Source organism: Cherax quadricarinatus, chromosome 10 (assembly GCF_038502225.1).
Source record: "Cherax quadricarinatus isolate ZL_2023a chromosome 10, ASM3850222v1, whole genome shotgun sequence".
NCBI lineage: Eukaryota > Metazoa > Arthropoda > Malacostraca > Decapoda > Parastacidae > Cherax > Cherax quadricarinatus.
Window position 1 is genome coordinate 39838502 of NC_091301.1, and position 16423 is coordinate 39854924.

Consider the following 16423-nt stretch of genomic DNA (forward strand, 5'->3'; position numbering starts at 1 on the left):
AAAACCAAAAAGTCCCTAAATGACCTAACTTCTGACCACAGAGATGGAATATGCATAGCTTACTTGAACCAATGATTCTTTCAGTTTACCAAGCAGTAACATATACAAAATAGCTCTAAGCAACACTGCAGCATGGCGAGGAAGAAAGACAAAAAATTACCTAACTGAGAGCAATCAGCAAGTCTGCCATAGAATGTATAATACTCCCAAATTACTGAATCTGAGAGCAGCAACTTTCAAATCTCTACCATCACATTGCATAAATTTGGTCTGAGCAAGTTATAGAGTTAGACTCTGGGCCTGGAGCTTATTGAGTGTTTCAAGAGACCCAACTATAAGTTGTCAAATTTCACAAATTCTAAATTAGACTTCGAGAACATAGTCCTGAAGAAGACAAGGGCAGAGTATGATCACTAACGAGATCATACTCTGCCATAAAACTGAGTCTACATCACAGGAGAACAAAGTTCTATCAGACAACAGAAGACAGGTGTTTCGCCTTGCCTTACCTTCCTTGCCCTTGCAAAACAGGTGTTGCCTCGCCGATGTCCAGGAAGTGAAAAGGGATGATCATAGCAGATGCAGGCGTCAGGTAAAGTCTGATCCCAGCTTGACGAATTTCCCGGATGCCCCTTAATTGACACACGAACGAGAAAGCGTGTAGCTGAGTGGGATAGCAAGTAAGAACCTCAAAACTGTTAACACACAAAGTATATTTTGTAAAGCATTTTACATATTTATGTAGCTAAATATGAAAAACGGCTAATACTATAAATCATATTTTAGTTTTGGCTGCTAACGGAAATAACATAAGCAATATAATATTAAATTAAAAAATACATATACATGCATAAGGAAAAGCGTACATTTTGTCTAAAGACACAACAATATACCACCACTTGATATATTCACCCAAGAATTCTTTCAGAGTAAATCTGAAATATAAATTGTTAGCATAAAAAATACATTAAAAACTGCTTAATTTTAGAAATACGAAATTATTAGAATTAATTGCAGTATAAGTCATTAAGGTGAGGATAACACGAATAAGTATTTGTAATTTACCGAATATGTCGATGGGGTTTATACTGAGTACTATATGTGCTACAAGTCTCAAGAGCATACTCAACTTGACCGATCATTCTTATTACCGATTATTGCTGGAGGGCAAAACTTGCTTATGAAGCTGTGTTGGAGGGAAGAGGGGTAAGATTTACATTATAAACTCTGCTGAAAAGAGATATTTGCCCACGAAGCTGTGTTCGAGGGCAAGACTTGCCTATGAAGCTATGTTAAAGGGCAAGACTTGCCGAGAAAGCAGTGTCGGTGAGCAATACTTGCTGCCAAAGTTGTGTTGGGTTACAGAACTTGCCTCTGAAGCTGTACTGGAGGGCAAGACTTGCCTAAAAAACTACATTTTGAAGAAAGACTTGCCTACGATGCTGTGTTGGTAGTGTTGGTACCAGGTGTGTGTGTGCATGTGGCAGTTAAGTGCCTTCGGTCACATGTACCAGGTGTGTGTAGTAATTGTCCTGGGGTCACAGGTACCAGGTGTGTGTTGTAATTGCCTTGGGGTCACAGGTACCAAGTATGTGTCGTAATTAAGTGTCTTGGTTCACAGGTACCAGGTGTGTGTCGGGGAGATGGTGGCTGCAGAACACCAGCTGACCTGTGACGTCATCACTACTGCCGAGGATGGTGGGTAGTAGTCTCATAGTTATTACTTTATCTACGTAGTAACATATTTAGTGATGTTTCCTTCGTTCCAGAAATGAAGACGTTATATATATATATATATATATATATATATTATATATATATATATATATATATATATATATATATATATATATATATATATATATATATATATATATATATATATATATGTATTTCTTTCAACGCACCGGCCGTATCCCACCAAGGCAGGGTGGCTCAAAAAGAAAAATCAAAAGTTTCTCTTTATAGCTTTAGTAATGTATACAGGAGAAGGGGTTACTAGCCACTTGCTCACGGCATTTTAGTCGCCTCTCACGACACGCATGTCTTACGGAGGAAGAATTCTATTCTACTTCCCCAAGGAAATAAGAGGAAATAAATAAGAACAAGAACTAGTAAGAAAATGGAAGAAAACCCAGAGGGGTGTTTATATATATGTTTGTACGTGCATGTGTAATGTGACCTAAGTGTAAGTAGAAGTAGGAAGACGTACCTGAAATCTTGCATGTTTATGAGACAGATAAAAGACACCAGCAATCCTATATATATATATATATATATATATATATATATATATATATATATATATATATATATATATATATATATATATGCATATATATATATATATATATATATATATGAAAGGAATTCGCGAGAGCAGGCGAAATATACACAAACACTGATCTCTGGCTGAAGGAGACTCGAACCTACGAACCTTAGGACAAGGTACGCAGTGCTTTACCAATCTACCCACACTGGACCAATACCTTGGCGTGTAGCATGAGCTACACGTTTGATCCAATGCAACCTGCTTTCAGGGAGAAGGCTTACAGCGTGTAGCTCATGCTACACGCCAAGGTATTGGTCCAGTGTGGGTAGATTGGTAAAGCACTGCGTACCTTGTCCTAAGGTTCGTAGGTTCGAGTCTCCTTCAGCCAGAGATCAGTGTTTGTGTATATTTCGCCTGCTCTCGCGAATTCCTTGCATTGTTAAAATTCTCTAGTAAGACTGATGCATGCAGGGGATGAGATGAAAAGCTGTAAGCCTTCTCCCTGAAAGCTGGCTGCCTTGGATCAAACGTGTAGCGCAAGGTATTGTCCAGTGTGGGTAGATTGGTAAAGCACTGCGTACCTTGTCCTAAGGTTCGTAAGTTCGAGTCTCCTTCAGCCAGAGATCAGTGTTTGTGTATATTTCGCCTGCTCTCGCGAATTCCTTGCATTGTTCAAATCTCTAGTAAGGCTGATGCATGCAGGGGATGAGATGAAAAGCTGTAAGCCTTCTCCCTGAAAGCTGGCTGCCTTGGATCAAACGTGTAGCGCAAGCTACACGCCGAGGTATTGTCCAGTGTAGGTAGATTGGTAAAGCACTGCATACCTTGTCCTATGGTTCGTAGGCTCGAGTCTCCTTCAGCCAGAGATCAGTGTTATATATATATATATATATATATATATATATATATATATATATATATATATATATATATAATATATATATATATATATATATATATTATTAACAGAACTGTGGCTTGGCCAGGACTCGATCCTGCATTCCCATGCCCATCCCTGTGTGAAGTGAACAATGCCTCACTCTATCTATTATACCACCATCCTTAAACACCAGGTGCCCAGCAGTACTGAGCATGTTATCCTGATGCAAGGACATTCGTGGTGATGGAGCCTCAGAGACTAATTTCAGCCTCATCCTGTTTGGTGTACCAGCCTTCATGAACAGTCTATATATCAATGAAAAATGAAACAAGTGATTTTGAATCATTAACAGAACTGTGGCTTCGCCAGGATCGATTCCACTGGACCACCATGCTTAAACACCAGGCGTCCATTGTTGATCTATGACACTTAATGGGGGTTCCTTCAGTTGGCTATTTGTTCTAATAGATCTGCCCAAGTGTTCAAAGACACTTGATGCTTAGTTTTACCAAAATACATAGGCATTACAGCTATGACAGTTATATTTGTAGACTTCAGAGAAACGAAGTTAACAGGTATAATATCTTTGTTTTGGAATTTTTTTACTTAATTTCCTAAATGTAGATAATATATGTAAATGAATAATACAGTGTGTACTAAAATGTAATGTTATTTGGACCCTTCGAGAAATTTCGAGTGAGGGGGGGGGTGTTGAAGAGCTGTGGAGTGATGCCGGGGGAGATGCCATATTGAATTTAATGTGTCAACACTGGACTGAGATGTGCAATGTGATCGGCGTTCTCGAGGGTCAATTGGGTGTTTTCGGCCTGAATTTGTAATTTGGAACCCGTGTTAATGTCCCCTTCTGAAGACAGGAAATTTGCTGGACTTCAAGAATTACATGTGGATGACAGAAGATAAGGGATGCAAACTTCACTCACATGAAAGTGCACCATTAGTCCTTGCATTTAGATCTCTAGCTGGCCAGTGAAGGGTCTAGGTGTGATGAATGGACTGAAAAACCGAAAAGTTGCATAAGTGTCTCAATCTTCAAGGGTCTAAGTGTTTGGCAAGTGTTGTGGTTTGATCCATCTATAGTAATTAAATGGTAAGTGTTAATACCAATTATATTTTGTGTACCCAGCAAGCCTAATATATACAATCCACAATTTTAATTTACCAGAGTAGCTGGTTTTAATATTATAATTATAAATTTAATGTCAGGTCTAGCTTTTCGTGAAAGTGATAGGGAGTGGGCAACGAGGGAGTTATAGTTCAGCGACCTGCTGTGACTTAAGTCCCACTTACCTAACCCAAATTACTTGCAGGTAATAATTCAGATAATGCCTTGTAAACCTCCTGCAGGTGATTTGCTCACATAATAATAATAATAATAATAATAATAATAATAATAATAATAATAATAATAATAATAATAATAATAGTAATAATAATAATAATAATAATAATAATAATAATAATAATAATAATAATAATAATAATAATAATAATAATTCACAATAGCTGAACAGTTTATTTAGGCTTAAATATAACTCGAACTCTAACCTGGGGATAAAATTCTTAAAACAGCTGTGTTAGCTTATTTTTTGAAAGAAATGCAGCTTTCGGTTGTCAGCTAGTAACTTAAGAATAATATTAAGACACCAGTCAGTCCATCTATCATCACAATATCATGCAAGAAGAACCACATGTCTATGGCAAATTCAACGAAATCAGGAGATTTCTGGAGACACAACTGCCCAGTTCTTGCTGGGCTGCCAGCACCAACTGATGCAGATATAACCAAATATAAATTTTACTATGAGAACTATTGTCACACCTGGCGTCATTGTGCTAGAATGCGGAAATATCATGAGTTCAGGGAAAATTCACACACTTAAATGTTCAAGAAATTTCAAAGTATTTTATCCAGAGTTTCTTATTACCAATCATCACTATTAATATTTTTTCAGACATTCCTTGCTAATAATATAAGGTATAATGATTAACTCAAAATCGCATAAAGGCTACATTGTTATGTTTTTGTGATCGAATTTATTTCTGCAAAAACAACTCATTACTGCTGTTTAATGATTATTAATTTGTAAACAGTTTCATCCTATTTTAACGCACTTGGCTATCAAAACTTTGGGGCTTTGTCCCAGGATCGATTTTGTGCCTCTGTGATTTTTTTTACTACCATCCATAGGATATGTAGTGCATAATAAATTTATGAATCTAACTCTAAACGCCGCAACATATACCAAACTGTGGCCTCCAGTACGTCCGACCACCACCATACATACCACCCGTATTCATACCAAAACTACACCACAGTTCCAACTACCATCACTTCCCTGTGTTTCTTGTGCCTACAGTACCAGGTCCACCGGTAACTGATAGTGGTTCGTGCAGTAATCAAGCCCCTGGTACCCACTGGCGGTGTGACGTTGTTTGGAATGCACCGAAAAAGGCTCACGGTAGGATAACTGGGTAAGTGTCCCCCTCAATGTTTATATGTCCGTGTTCTATAACTCCTATCCCTAACTAAAGAGCTTGAGAGAGATTTTTAAAGTTAGCAGTTCTTCGAGCACTGGTGAGTGGTTCTTGCAGGTACCTGGTGGAGTGGAAGGACAAGGAGGGGTACGTGTTGATGGAGTCAGCGGTGAAAGGAGTGCTGTGTGAGCCTCGCTGTTATGAGAGCCAAGTGGTCAACTTCCACCCTAGTGAAGTGTGTGTGTCAGCCAGGACCAGCGCCGGCCTGGGCTGGGAGAGCTGTTCACCCATTCACGGTCAGTACTCACACTAAAACTAATTATTCCGTATAAATTTTGTAAAGCCGCTCTTAAGCTACCAACAGGTGACTTCAAATAGGTTATAATATCATTTGAAGGGAATTCTACCACTAGTAGCCTTTTCTTGCAACCCATCTTTCAACTTAGATTGTGGGATACCAACTATATAAGTTAAGGTATATTATGCCCCCTCCCCAGGATGCAGCCCACAACAGCCGGCTATTTACTGATAAGTGAGCAGTGGTAACGATTGTAAGGAGACCTGCCCTTACATCTCCACTTGCCTGAGTCCTTCGATTATAAGCTGAAGCTGCGGCTACTCAGCTAAGAACCATTAGTAAAGCTTCTCAAGTACAATATATGGTGATATTAAGACAGCAATAATTCTGTACTTTAATATTAAGAAAGTTTCATTTGAATAAATCGAGACTGAAGTAAATTATCAGTGTATATTAACAATGTTACACATCTCTGGGTGTATAGGGAAACTGTTTTACATTTACCACAACTTTAAAACAGAAAATAAACTAGATGTATTTCAGTACCTGCTGGATCCGCGTAAGGTATCCCGTTTGACCCTAGTCTCCCCTACCTCGGCGCACGCGACTAGTAGAGTCCGGCATAAGTTTATAATGCAGTTAAACATCGTCATTAAAGATCTGAAGAGACTCAGAAGAAATATTCACATGTCATCATGGGGAAATCAGTATCGTAATTCCTTTAATAAAAATGAACCAGCCATGTCTAAACCTTCCATTAAGAAACACCAGATATGAAGCTAAACTAAAGAGGCACTATCTTTTTATTTCAGAGAGACCTACATCCTGAAAATAGGAAAGCCTATCCACACCAATGCTTACAAAGGCCTTCAAACGCGATTCTTTTATTTTTCAAATTTTCTACCATCCAATTGTAACTCCTGTCGGGCTTGTATTTTGCCTCATGCCGCCCTAGGCCTTGTGGTGCCACATCTGGTGGAACTGGGCCAAACCTAGAGCTTAGCTCACCAGACCCGGCATCTCACAACGTCCACAGACACATCAGTACCAAGATGAATCGCCCCCCACCCAAGTCTCTGGCAGGCCGCGGCCTGGCGTCGGACTAACACCAGTATACTGCCTTTTCCATAAACCGAAGACTCACCTTCAAAGAGTATCATTATTATTCCACCAGATACTACAAACTTTATGAGTATCCGTACAAAAAAGTATTTGGTTATGATTTAAAAAAAAATCTAATTTACTAAAATTGCTTTAAAAAGAGGCAAATTGACACATACACTTAACCCAAAATCAAAACAAAAAATGTTTCCAATTAAGATACACCAGTGTAAGGTTTGAAGCCGACCAGAAGAGTCATTCTCTAGTTATTACAATGGCAAAAATTCATACAAATGTTCTGGCAGGTTGAAATCTACAGAGCTCAAATTGAATGAAAAGGTTACTTTTACTGATGCCCATCAATGGTAGGAGTTTGAAGTCGACCAGAAAAGGTATTATCCTGAAACTGATCTGATTCCAATGATTCCATTTTTTTTTTTTTTTTTTTTTTTTTTTTTTTTTTACAATTTTTGAAAAATTTCAGATTTGTACGTACTCAAAGTAAATTTGTGGGGCATCATCCGTCTTACTTCATCATTAATATTTTGATGCAGATCAGGAACATTCTTTAGTTACTGAATGTAAGTGAATGTCACCGTTTATTTCATAAAATTTGCAAATTAAGATTTATGCCACCTAATAATAGCAACGGGATCAACTGTCCCAGGGCTAGCCCCATTCCCCGCCCTCACGGGGCTCGTAGGAAGAAGCTAGGTCTCTGGTCTGCCATCTTCCCCGCCCCAGGGGGGCTCGTGGGAATGGGAGTCTTGTGAGCTGCAGGTGGTAGCAAGCTGTGGACTTTCCTTTCAGAAAACCACACAAATGGTGAAGATTTGAAGCCTATCATATGAGTTATTCTCCAGATATGGCACGAAATCCAGCGAGTCCAAGTTTGTTTGTTTTTACTACACCAACAAATAATATCTTTATTGCTATAAGTACATGGTACAAGCCTACCTGACATCAATGACATACTACTATATAGAAAGCCGCTTGTTATGCAGAGCATAAGCAGAGAAATAAGGTCAGTTTTGTCCCAGGATGCGACCCCACACCAGTCGACTAACACCCAGGTACCCATTTCACTGATGGGTGAACATGGACAGCAGATGTCTTATGGAAACACATCCTAATACTTTCCAGTCGCACCGGAGAATCGATCCCCGGACCTCAGTGTGTGAGCCGAGTGTGCTAGTGATCTAGCTGCGGGGCACCGTACTATCCTGGTCCTAAGTTGAATCAACCATTAAATAATGAAGTCGTTCAGAAGAGGTAAACCGAAATTTATTTAGTGTTATTTAGCAAGAATAATTTTTTTTACTCTATTCTTATAGCTGAAACAATCCCCGGAGGTAGCGCAGATGAAAGGTCACATACACATGAGCTACTAAGTCTCTGCGAAAAACACACCTTAAGCCAGCAGATAGTGGAGCCAACAAGACTAGAAAACACACTTTGACCTTATCTTCACAAATAATGAGGACCTGATAAGAGACATAAGAATATCAAAAACAACTAATTCCGATCACAATCTAATCGAAGTCCAGACGTACATGCATAGGGGTCCTGAACAACAGAATGCATGTACCTGTGAAGGTGTCTTCACAAAATACAATTTCAACAACAAGAACATCAACTGGGACCAGGTAAACCATGTCCTAAACGAAATATGTTGGGAAGATGTCTTAAATGACATGGACCCAAACCAGTGCCTTGAAAGGATCAACTGCCTGGTAGCCGAAGCATGTTCTAGGCATATTCCCCTAAGAAAGAAGAAGAGCAGGAGTAAACTGGAGAGAAAAAGACGCTCCCTCTACAGAAGACGACGAAGAGTCACTGAGCTCCTCAGGAGTGCTAGAATATCTGATACACGAAGGGAGGCGCTGACCAGGGAAGTGGAAACTATCGAACTTAAGAAGCTAAATGACTCTTACAGGAACCAGGAGAGGCAGGAGGAGCTTAAAGCTATTAGTGAAATTGAAAGAAATTCAAAATATTTCTTTTCATATGCCAAAAACAAGGCAAATACCACATCTAGTATCGGGCCCTTACTCAGACAGGATGGGACTTACACAGACAACAACAAGGAAATGAGTGAAATATTGAAATCCCAGTACGACTCTGTGTTTAGTGAACCACTAATCGGTCTGAGGATCGACGACCCAAATGATTTCTTCATGAATGAGCCTCAAAACTCCATAAATGTATGCCAGATTTCCGACATTACCCTAACTCCGATAGATTTCGAAAAAGCCATTGACAACATGCCTATGCACTCAGCCCCGGGCCCAGACTCGTGGAACTCTGTTTTCATTAAGAACTGCAAGAAACCCCTCTCGCGTGCCCTAAGTACACTATGGAGGAGGAGCTTGGACATGGGTGAAATTCCACAGTCACTTAAAACAACGGATATAGCCCCACTCCATAAAGGTGGCAGCAAAGCATTAGCTAAGAACTATAGACCAATAGCTCTGACATCCCACGTCATAAAAATCTTTGAAAGAGTGCTAAGAAGCAGGATTGCAAATCACCTGGATTCCCAAAATCTGCACAATCCAGGGCAACATGGGTTCAGGGCAGGTCGCTCCTGCCTCTCACAACTACTGGATCACTATGACATGGCCTTGGATGCACTGGAAGAAAATCAGAATGCAGATGTAATATACACAGACTTTGCAAAAGCATTTGACAAATGCGATCATGGCGTAATAGCCCATAAAATACGTGCTAAAGGAATAACTGGGAAAGTGGGGAGATGGATCTTCAACTTCCTAACAAATCGAACACAAAGAGTAGTGGTCAACAGAGTTAAATCGGAGGCTGCCATAGTGAAGAGCTCTGTTCCACAAGGCACAGTACTCGCCCCCATCTTATTCCTTATCCTCATATCAGACATAGACAGAGATATACACCACAGCACCGTATCATCCTTTGCGGATGATACTAGGATCTGCATGAGGCTGTCATCTGCTGAGGACGCGGTTAACCTCCAAGAAGATATAAACAAAGTTTTCCAGTGGGCAACGGTAAACAATATGATGTTCAATGAGGACAAATTCCAACTACTCCGTTATGGAAAACTGGAGGAGATAATAACTAGAACAGAGTATACTACTGACTCCGGCCATACAATAGAGCGGAAAAATAATGTAAGGGACCTGGGAGTAGTAATGTCTGAGGATCTCACTTTCAAGGATCACAACAGTGCCACGATCGCACGTGCAAAGAAAATGATAGGATGGATAATGAGAACTTTCAAAACGAGAGATGCCAAGCCCATGATGATCCTTTTCAAATCACTTGTTTTCTCTAGGCTGGAATACTGCTGTACATTAACATCTCCATACAAAGCAGGTGAAATCGCAGATCTAGAGAGTGTACAGAGATCCTTTACTGCACGTATAAGTTCTGTCAAGCACCTTAACTACTGGGAACGCTTGGAAGCACTTGACTTGTACTCGTTGGAACGCAGGAGGGAGAGATATATCATAATCTACACTTGGAAAATCTTGGAAGGAATGGTCCCAAATCTGCACACAGAAATCACTCCCTACGAAAGTAAAAGACTGGGCAGGCGATGCAAAATGCCGCCAATAAAAAGTAGGGGCGCCATTGGTACACTAAGAGAAAACACCATAAGTGTCCGGGGCCCAAAACTGTTCAACAGCCTCCCATCAAGCATTAGGGGAATTGCCAATAAACCCCTGGCTGCCTTCAAGAGAGAGCTGGACAGATACCTAAAGTCAGTGCCGGATCAGCCGGGCTGTGGCTCGTACGTTGGACTGCGTGCGGCCAGCAGTAACAGCCTAGTTGATCAGGCACTTATCCATCGGGAGGCCTGGTCGTGGACCGGGCCGCGGGGGCGTTGATCCCCGGAATAACCTCCAGGTAACCTCCAGGTAACATAAAATGGTCAACTCTGGACCTACAAACTTGATTTTCACTCTCCGCCGTCGTCCATTTAGGAGGCATAAATTTTGAACGATTGAGCAGCGTTCTTTAGAGTTTTGTAAGTTATCTCAGCCATTCCAGCATGCTGGGAATGGGTTCAATAACTTTGGACACAGGTCACCTGCACATACCAGTCGTTGCAAGAACTTGGCGCTAATGCCTGCACAAGCAATGATATTTTGAAGAAGATAGAATGTCAAATCGAGTTATGAGCAAGTAAAAAAGAAGGAAAAGTTGGTTTAAGAGAAAGACAAAACATAGAGGCATGACTAATTATCATGTTTTCTTGTATTTCTGTATAAACGTACAGGCTTCCCAACAACATGTAACAAACACGAATTTTCCTCTTCTTCATTATTATTAGTGTATATTTTTATTTTATTATTACTTCTATTACTTTTTTATTAGGGAGAGGAGAGAGATGCAGATCTAGAAAGCATATGAGTTCTGAGGTGATGGTAATAATGAATAAAAATCTTCCAGCTGGATTATGAAGTTATATCCAGCATGAAATATAACCTCAGTAACCATGAAGATTAATCATGTGGTAACTTGCAATCAGAGCAACAAACATGCTTATAGTTTTAAGGCACATCTCACACCTGTTTAACAGCTGAGGCTGCAAAAATCTGCACGTGGCACAAGTTAGCTCTCACACTGAGTATCCAACGGTTTTTGGTGTTGCTGTCCTCATCCCTCCCCCCTCCCTAGTATCATACCTCCCCCCCTCCCTAGTATCATCCCTCCCCCCCTCCCTAGTATCATACCTCCCCCCCTCCCTAGTATCATCCCTCCCCCCCTCCCTAGTATCATCCCTACCTTCGGCACAAGGTAGAGAGGATGACCCAAGACGTCTCATCTCTCGCCTAGATTCGACCTGTACGAATCTGTTATTTAAACAAGGCTTATAAATACTAAAGAAACGTTCCAGGGGTGTATTCGGAGGGTAAACGTCTCCACGAATCAGTCCTTGACCAGGCCCTCCTATGGATCAGGGACTGATTAACCAGGCTGTTACCGATGATCGAACGTAATCCAACATACGAACCACAGCCCGGCTGAGCGGGTACTGACTTTAGGTATCTGTCCAGCTCTCTCTTGAAGGCAGCCAGGGGTCTATTGTTAATTCCCCTTATGCCTGGTGGGAGGCTGTTGAACAGTCTTGGGCTTCGGACACTTAGTGTTTTTTTTTGGTGTACTCATGGCGCCCCTGCTTTTCACTGGGGATAAGTTGCACCGCCTTCCTAGTCTTCTCTTTTTTCTTTTCATGCATGAGTTTAGTTTGTAAATATATTCTATAGGCCAGTTAATTTGCTAGGTTAGTTGCACAGCTTATTTTAATAGTGATTTTTGTTTTAAAAGTGACATTAATTTTATGTAAACCAGTTATCCGGCTTAATTGTTCTTTTGTTCCATACTTGTGGAGAAATTTTCTCCAGGAGGGGGGTATCAGCCCCCTTCAGCCCCCTTCAGCCCCCTTCAACCCTCTCAGCCCTGAGGGGCCACTAGAAGGGGCGAGCGTCTTGTTTACTGCTAGAGTGAGTAATTGATCACAGATGCTATGCGTGATCAAATGACCTCTGCTCCTTGCAGAGGTGTTGCAAAGTGTATTTTTATACGAGACAGTACATCTCTTACTTAGCAGGACAATTAAGGAAAATCCTGCTCCCACTTTATTACCATAGTAAAGATAAGTGTACATTGTTGTCTATGATTAAGACAGCAAGAAACAAACATTCTGCTTTGCTTCATCGAGGAGTTGACAAGGATGCAAGGTACTAGGTCAGCGTTTTTTTTTTTGTGCTAGGGCAGTGACGGCTTGGGGTGGTGTACTGACGCCAGACTATCTTTGACTCTACTACGAGTAACACTGACGCCAGGATAACCAACAAAGAACACTGATCTGTGCGTTAGTGTGAACAAAGTGTCTCTAACACAAACACTTGAGAAGTGTGATCAGCTTCTCTTGTGATACATTGTGAACAATAAAGACGAATCTTGTTGAACATAGTGTACCAGTGTGCGTTTCCTAGACAATGGAAGACGTGGACATCCAAGGACACTTCAGCTTCTATCAAGTCACCGATATCTGTCGAAGGTGTTGAGAACACCATAACTCACGTTACAAAGAGCAAGGTATGTTACGAATTTCTTGTAGATCGGGGGATTGCGCAATTCTTGAGTCACAAGGAGTTTGTAATCAACCTATAATCGGCAGTAAGGTGTGGACTTTTGAGTCCAAACAAGTAAGTATTCGTCAGCCATCATCGAATGAAATATGCTGACATAACACCCCCTAGGGGTAATATACTTACAAATTGTATCTCTTGACAGCCCACTGTTGTGATGGTTTCGACAGCATCTAGACCTCGTCTGCAGGGACGGCTGTGTAGACGATTTGCTGTCATTTATCAGCTAAGTGTTCATTATATAATTATATCTTAGCTGGTAAGGCAAAATTCTCAACAGAGCTTTTGGTCCAAATATGTTGCACTACAGTGTACAAATAACCTATGAGCCAAGGTCCTTCGAAAAAAGCTGTAAAACTAGCGTTTTACAATATAAATCAGTATAAATGAGTCCCTCCAGACTCAATCACAGAGAATGGGCAGCCAAAAGAAAACGGGCGCTCACCCAGCGTTCACCCAAAGGAAAACGGGCGCTCACCCAGCGGACACCCAAAGAAAACGGGAGCTGGGTGACTCACCCACATCCTGCACCCACTGCTCCAATCTCGAGAAATTGCTGACTAAAGACAACAACACAACCCAAGTGATGATGTTTGTGTGAGTGTATATACACACAGTGTTTATAATGTTTATAGACAGAAATTAAGAGACAAGATTGTGTTAAAGTTTGTTTCTTATATATCTACCTGTTATATTAAAGGAACTTATATATAAAGTGTAAGCTTTCAAATATATATTAACAGTGAAATTTATATATGTGTAAGTAATATTCACGTGTGATTACAGTTATACAGTGACATTTATAGTGTATAGTGAAGTGTATAACATCGTTATTTACGATTAATCATCGTGGGCAGGCTGACACAGCACACAAGCCGTAAACATCAGCCACATGTACTCTGTACCCTCATGGACATTAACCCTGAGGTTAAGCTTAGTGGGTCAGTAGTGTCTGACTCGATTATTGCTGACTTAAGCATAACAAAAACTCAGCTGTCTATAGCAGTACAGTGTTTTATAAACACTCTAAGTGTGGTGCTAGAATTTTCAGTATACCATTAAAATGGCTTGTTTGAAAACTCAGTTTCAGTCTTTACAGACTAAGATTACACAATTAGAAAATCTAATTTCAGTCTGTATAGGATTAACTCAAGATACAAACATAGATTTTGATGATCTTGAGGTCAAGTTTGAATTATTTACACAACGTATGGAAATAATTAATTCAGACTATACACATTATGAAAATAAATTTCTTGAATCAGATCCATCTGAAGATGAAATTAAAAATGTTTTGGATACTTTTAGTGATCAACAATTAAGGTGGACAGGAGTACAGGCTATCTGCCGTAAAACTCTGTCACAGAGACCTACTGTAAGTAGTGGTCAAACACCTGTTACACCTGTAACAACAAGTGTCCCATTACCAAGCTTACCTACATTGTCATTACCTATTTTCCAAGGTCATAATTATGAAGAATTCATTAGTGGTTTTCAATCCATAGTAAATTCACGAACTGACATAGATGAGATTGCTAAGTTCAATTACCTTAAATGTCTTGTGAAGGGAGAACCCTATGAACTGATTAAGTCATTTCCGGTGGTTAAAGGTAATTATCAAATAGCCTTACGTGTCTTAGCAGACAATTACTTTGATGCTGACAAGGCTAGAGTTAGACATGCAGTCTTAATATCAAGCTTGAAGCCACCCAAACATTGTTATTCAGACTTACAGGCATTTAGAATCACATTAGACAATAGTCTCAGATCTCTAGGTGCTAAATATGACCTAAGACAATGTGATTGGTTTATCAGTGGTATTGTACAGGATAAGTTGTCACCACAAACTATTGAACGATTAAATATTATGTTCAATAAACGCTATTTCACTTGTGAGGAAATTAGCAATGGTTTACAAACAATAGTTTCATGCATGCAAGCAACGAGACAAGATGAAAAATCCACAAATCCCGTGGATAATAAACCTTCAACTCAGTATAAAAAGAGTATAACTACTCCCACTAAACCACATAATGGGAAATCCCATATAGGCATTTATCAAGCTGTGAATACAATAGACAGTAAACAAACTGTCACACATAAACGTACTCCAAAATGTGTACTTTGTGATGGAACACATTGGGCACAGTATTGTAGTCAATACACATCAATGGAGGCACGTAAACAACGTGTTCATCAGCTGAAAAGATGCATCAAGTGTTTAGGTGAACACAAGGGAGGAAAATGCTCACTGAAGAAGTGTTTTAAATGCAAGGGTATGCATCATACAGCATTATGCCCAAATACTTTTGCTGAACAGCAGCAGACTTCCACAGAATCAGGAAGTCAACAAGCAACAGCATTAAATGTGAGAGATAAGTTTAAAGCAACTGCTCTCCCGATAGCTCGAGTTGAGTTATCTAATAAATTACACAAAACCAATGTGCTAACACTATTTGATCAAGGCTCACAAAGGTCCTTCATAAGAAGATCAGTGTTGCAGAAACTGAATAAACAACCCTATGCCAAAATACAGTTAGATATAGCTGGTTTTTTCCACAATTCTGGTAAACAGACATATGACCTAGCCAAAATCACTGTTGGTCTAGGAAACAGGAAAAAGACAGTAGAAGCTGTGGTAGTAGATGATTTGCCTAAGTCTGTGCAGATCCAGGGATTAAAAGAAACAGTTGCAACACTGAAAGCAGCTAAGGTCAAGTTAGCCTGTCCTGACATACAGACGGACACAATTAGTCCAATTGATTTAATCATTGGAAGTGATTATTATCACTGTTTTGTGCAAAATATAGTAAGTAAACATGATGTTCACTTGCTAAAAACAGCAGGAGGCCACATGATATGTGGTCCCATTCCCTCTCAAAGTGGGAAAGAAGCTGATATTGATTCAGTGGAAAATGTACTAGTTACGAGAATAACCGCTGATCATGTACCACAGCAAAAATTATCATTACTGGAAGAAATGAATGAACCAGTTGATAAGTTGTGGGATTTAGATGCGATAGGTATTGATGTAAATAAACCAAGCCCACAAGAGTCTCAGACTTATAACCAATATTTGGACACTGTCAAATATAAAGATGGACAGTATTGGGTTAGGTTACCATGGAAATTAAATCCACCACATCTACCTAGCAATTATCGCATGGCTTTCGGACAGATGAAAGCACAAATACATGAGCTCAGGAAGAATCCAGAGCTACTGACTGTCTATGATA

At 40.0% G+C, this 16423-nt stretch overlaps 1 protein-coding gene across 1 annotated transcript in view; it reads left to right on the forward strand.

Annotated features, from left to right (window-relative positions):
- LOC128688055 (uncharacterized) overlaps nucleotides 1-16423 on the forward strand; it is a gene marked incomplete at its 5' end in the record, with an annotated part of 80505 nt that overhangs the window by 9862 nt on the left and 54220 nt on the right. The window contains 3 exon segments of the mRNA XM_070083847.1: nucleotides 1622-1698; nucleotides 5531-5645; nucleotides 5766-5944. Coding sequence (XP_069939948.1) covers nucleotides 1622-1698; nucleotides 5531-5645; nucleotides 5766-5944 — 371 coding nt within the window.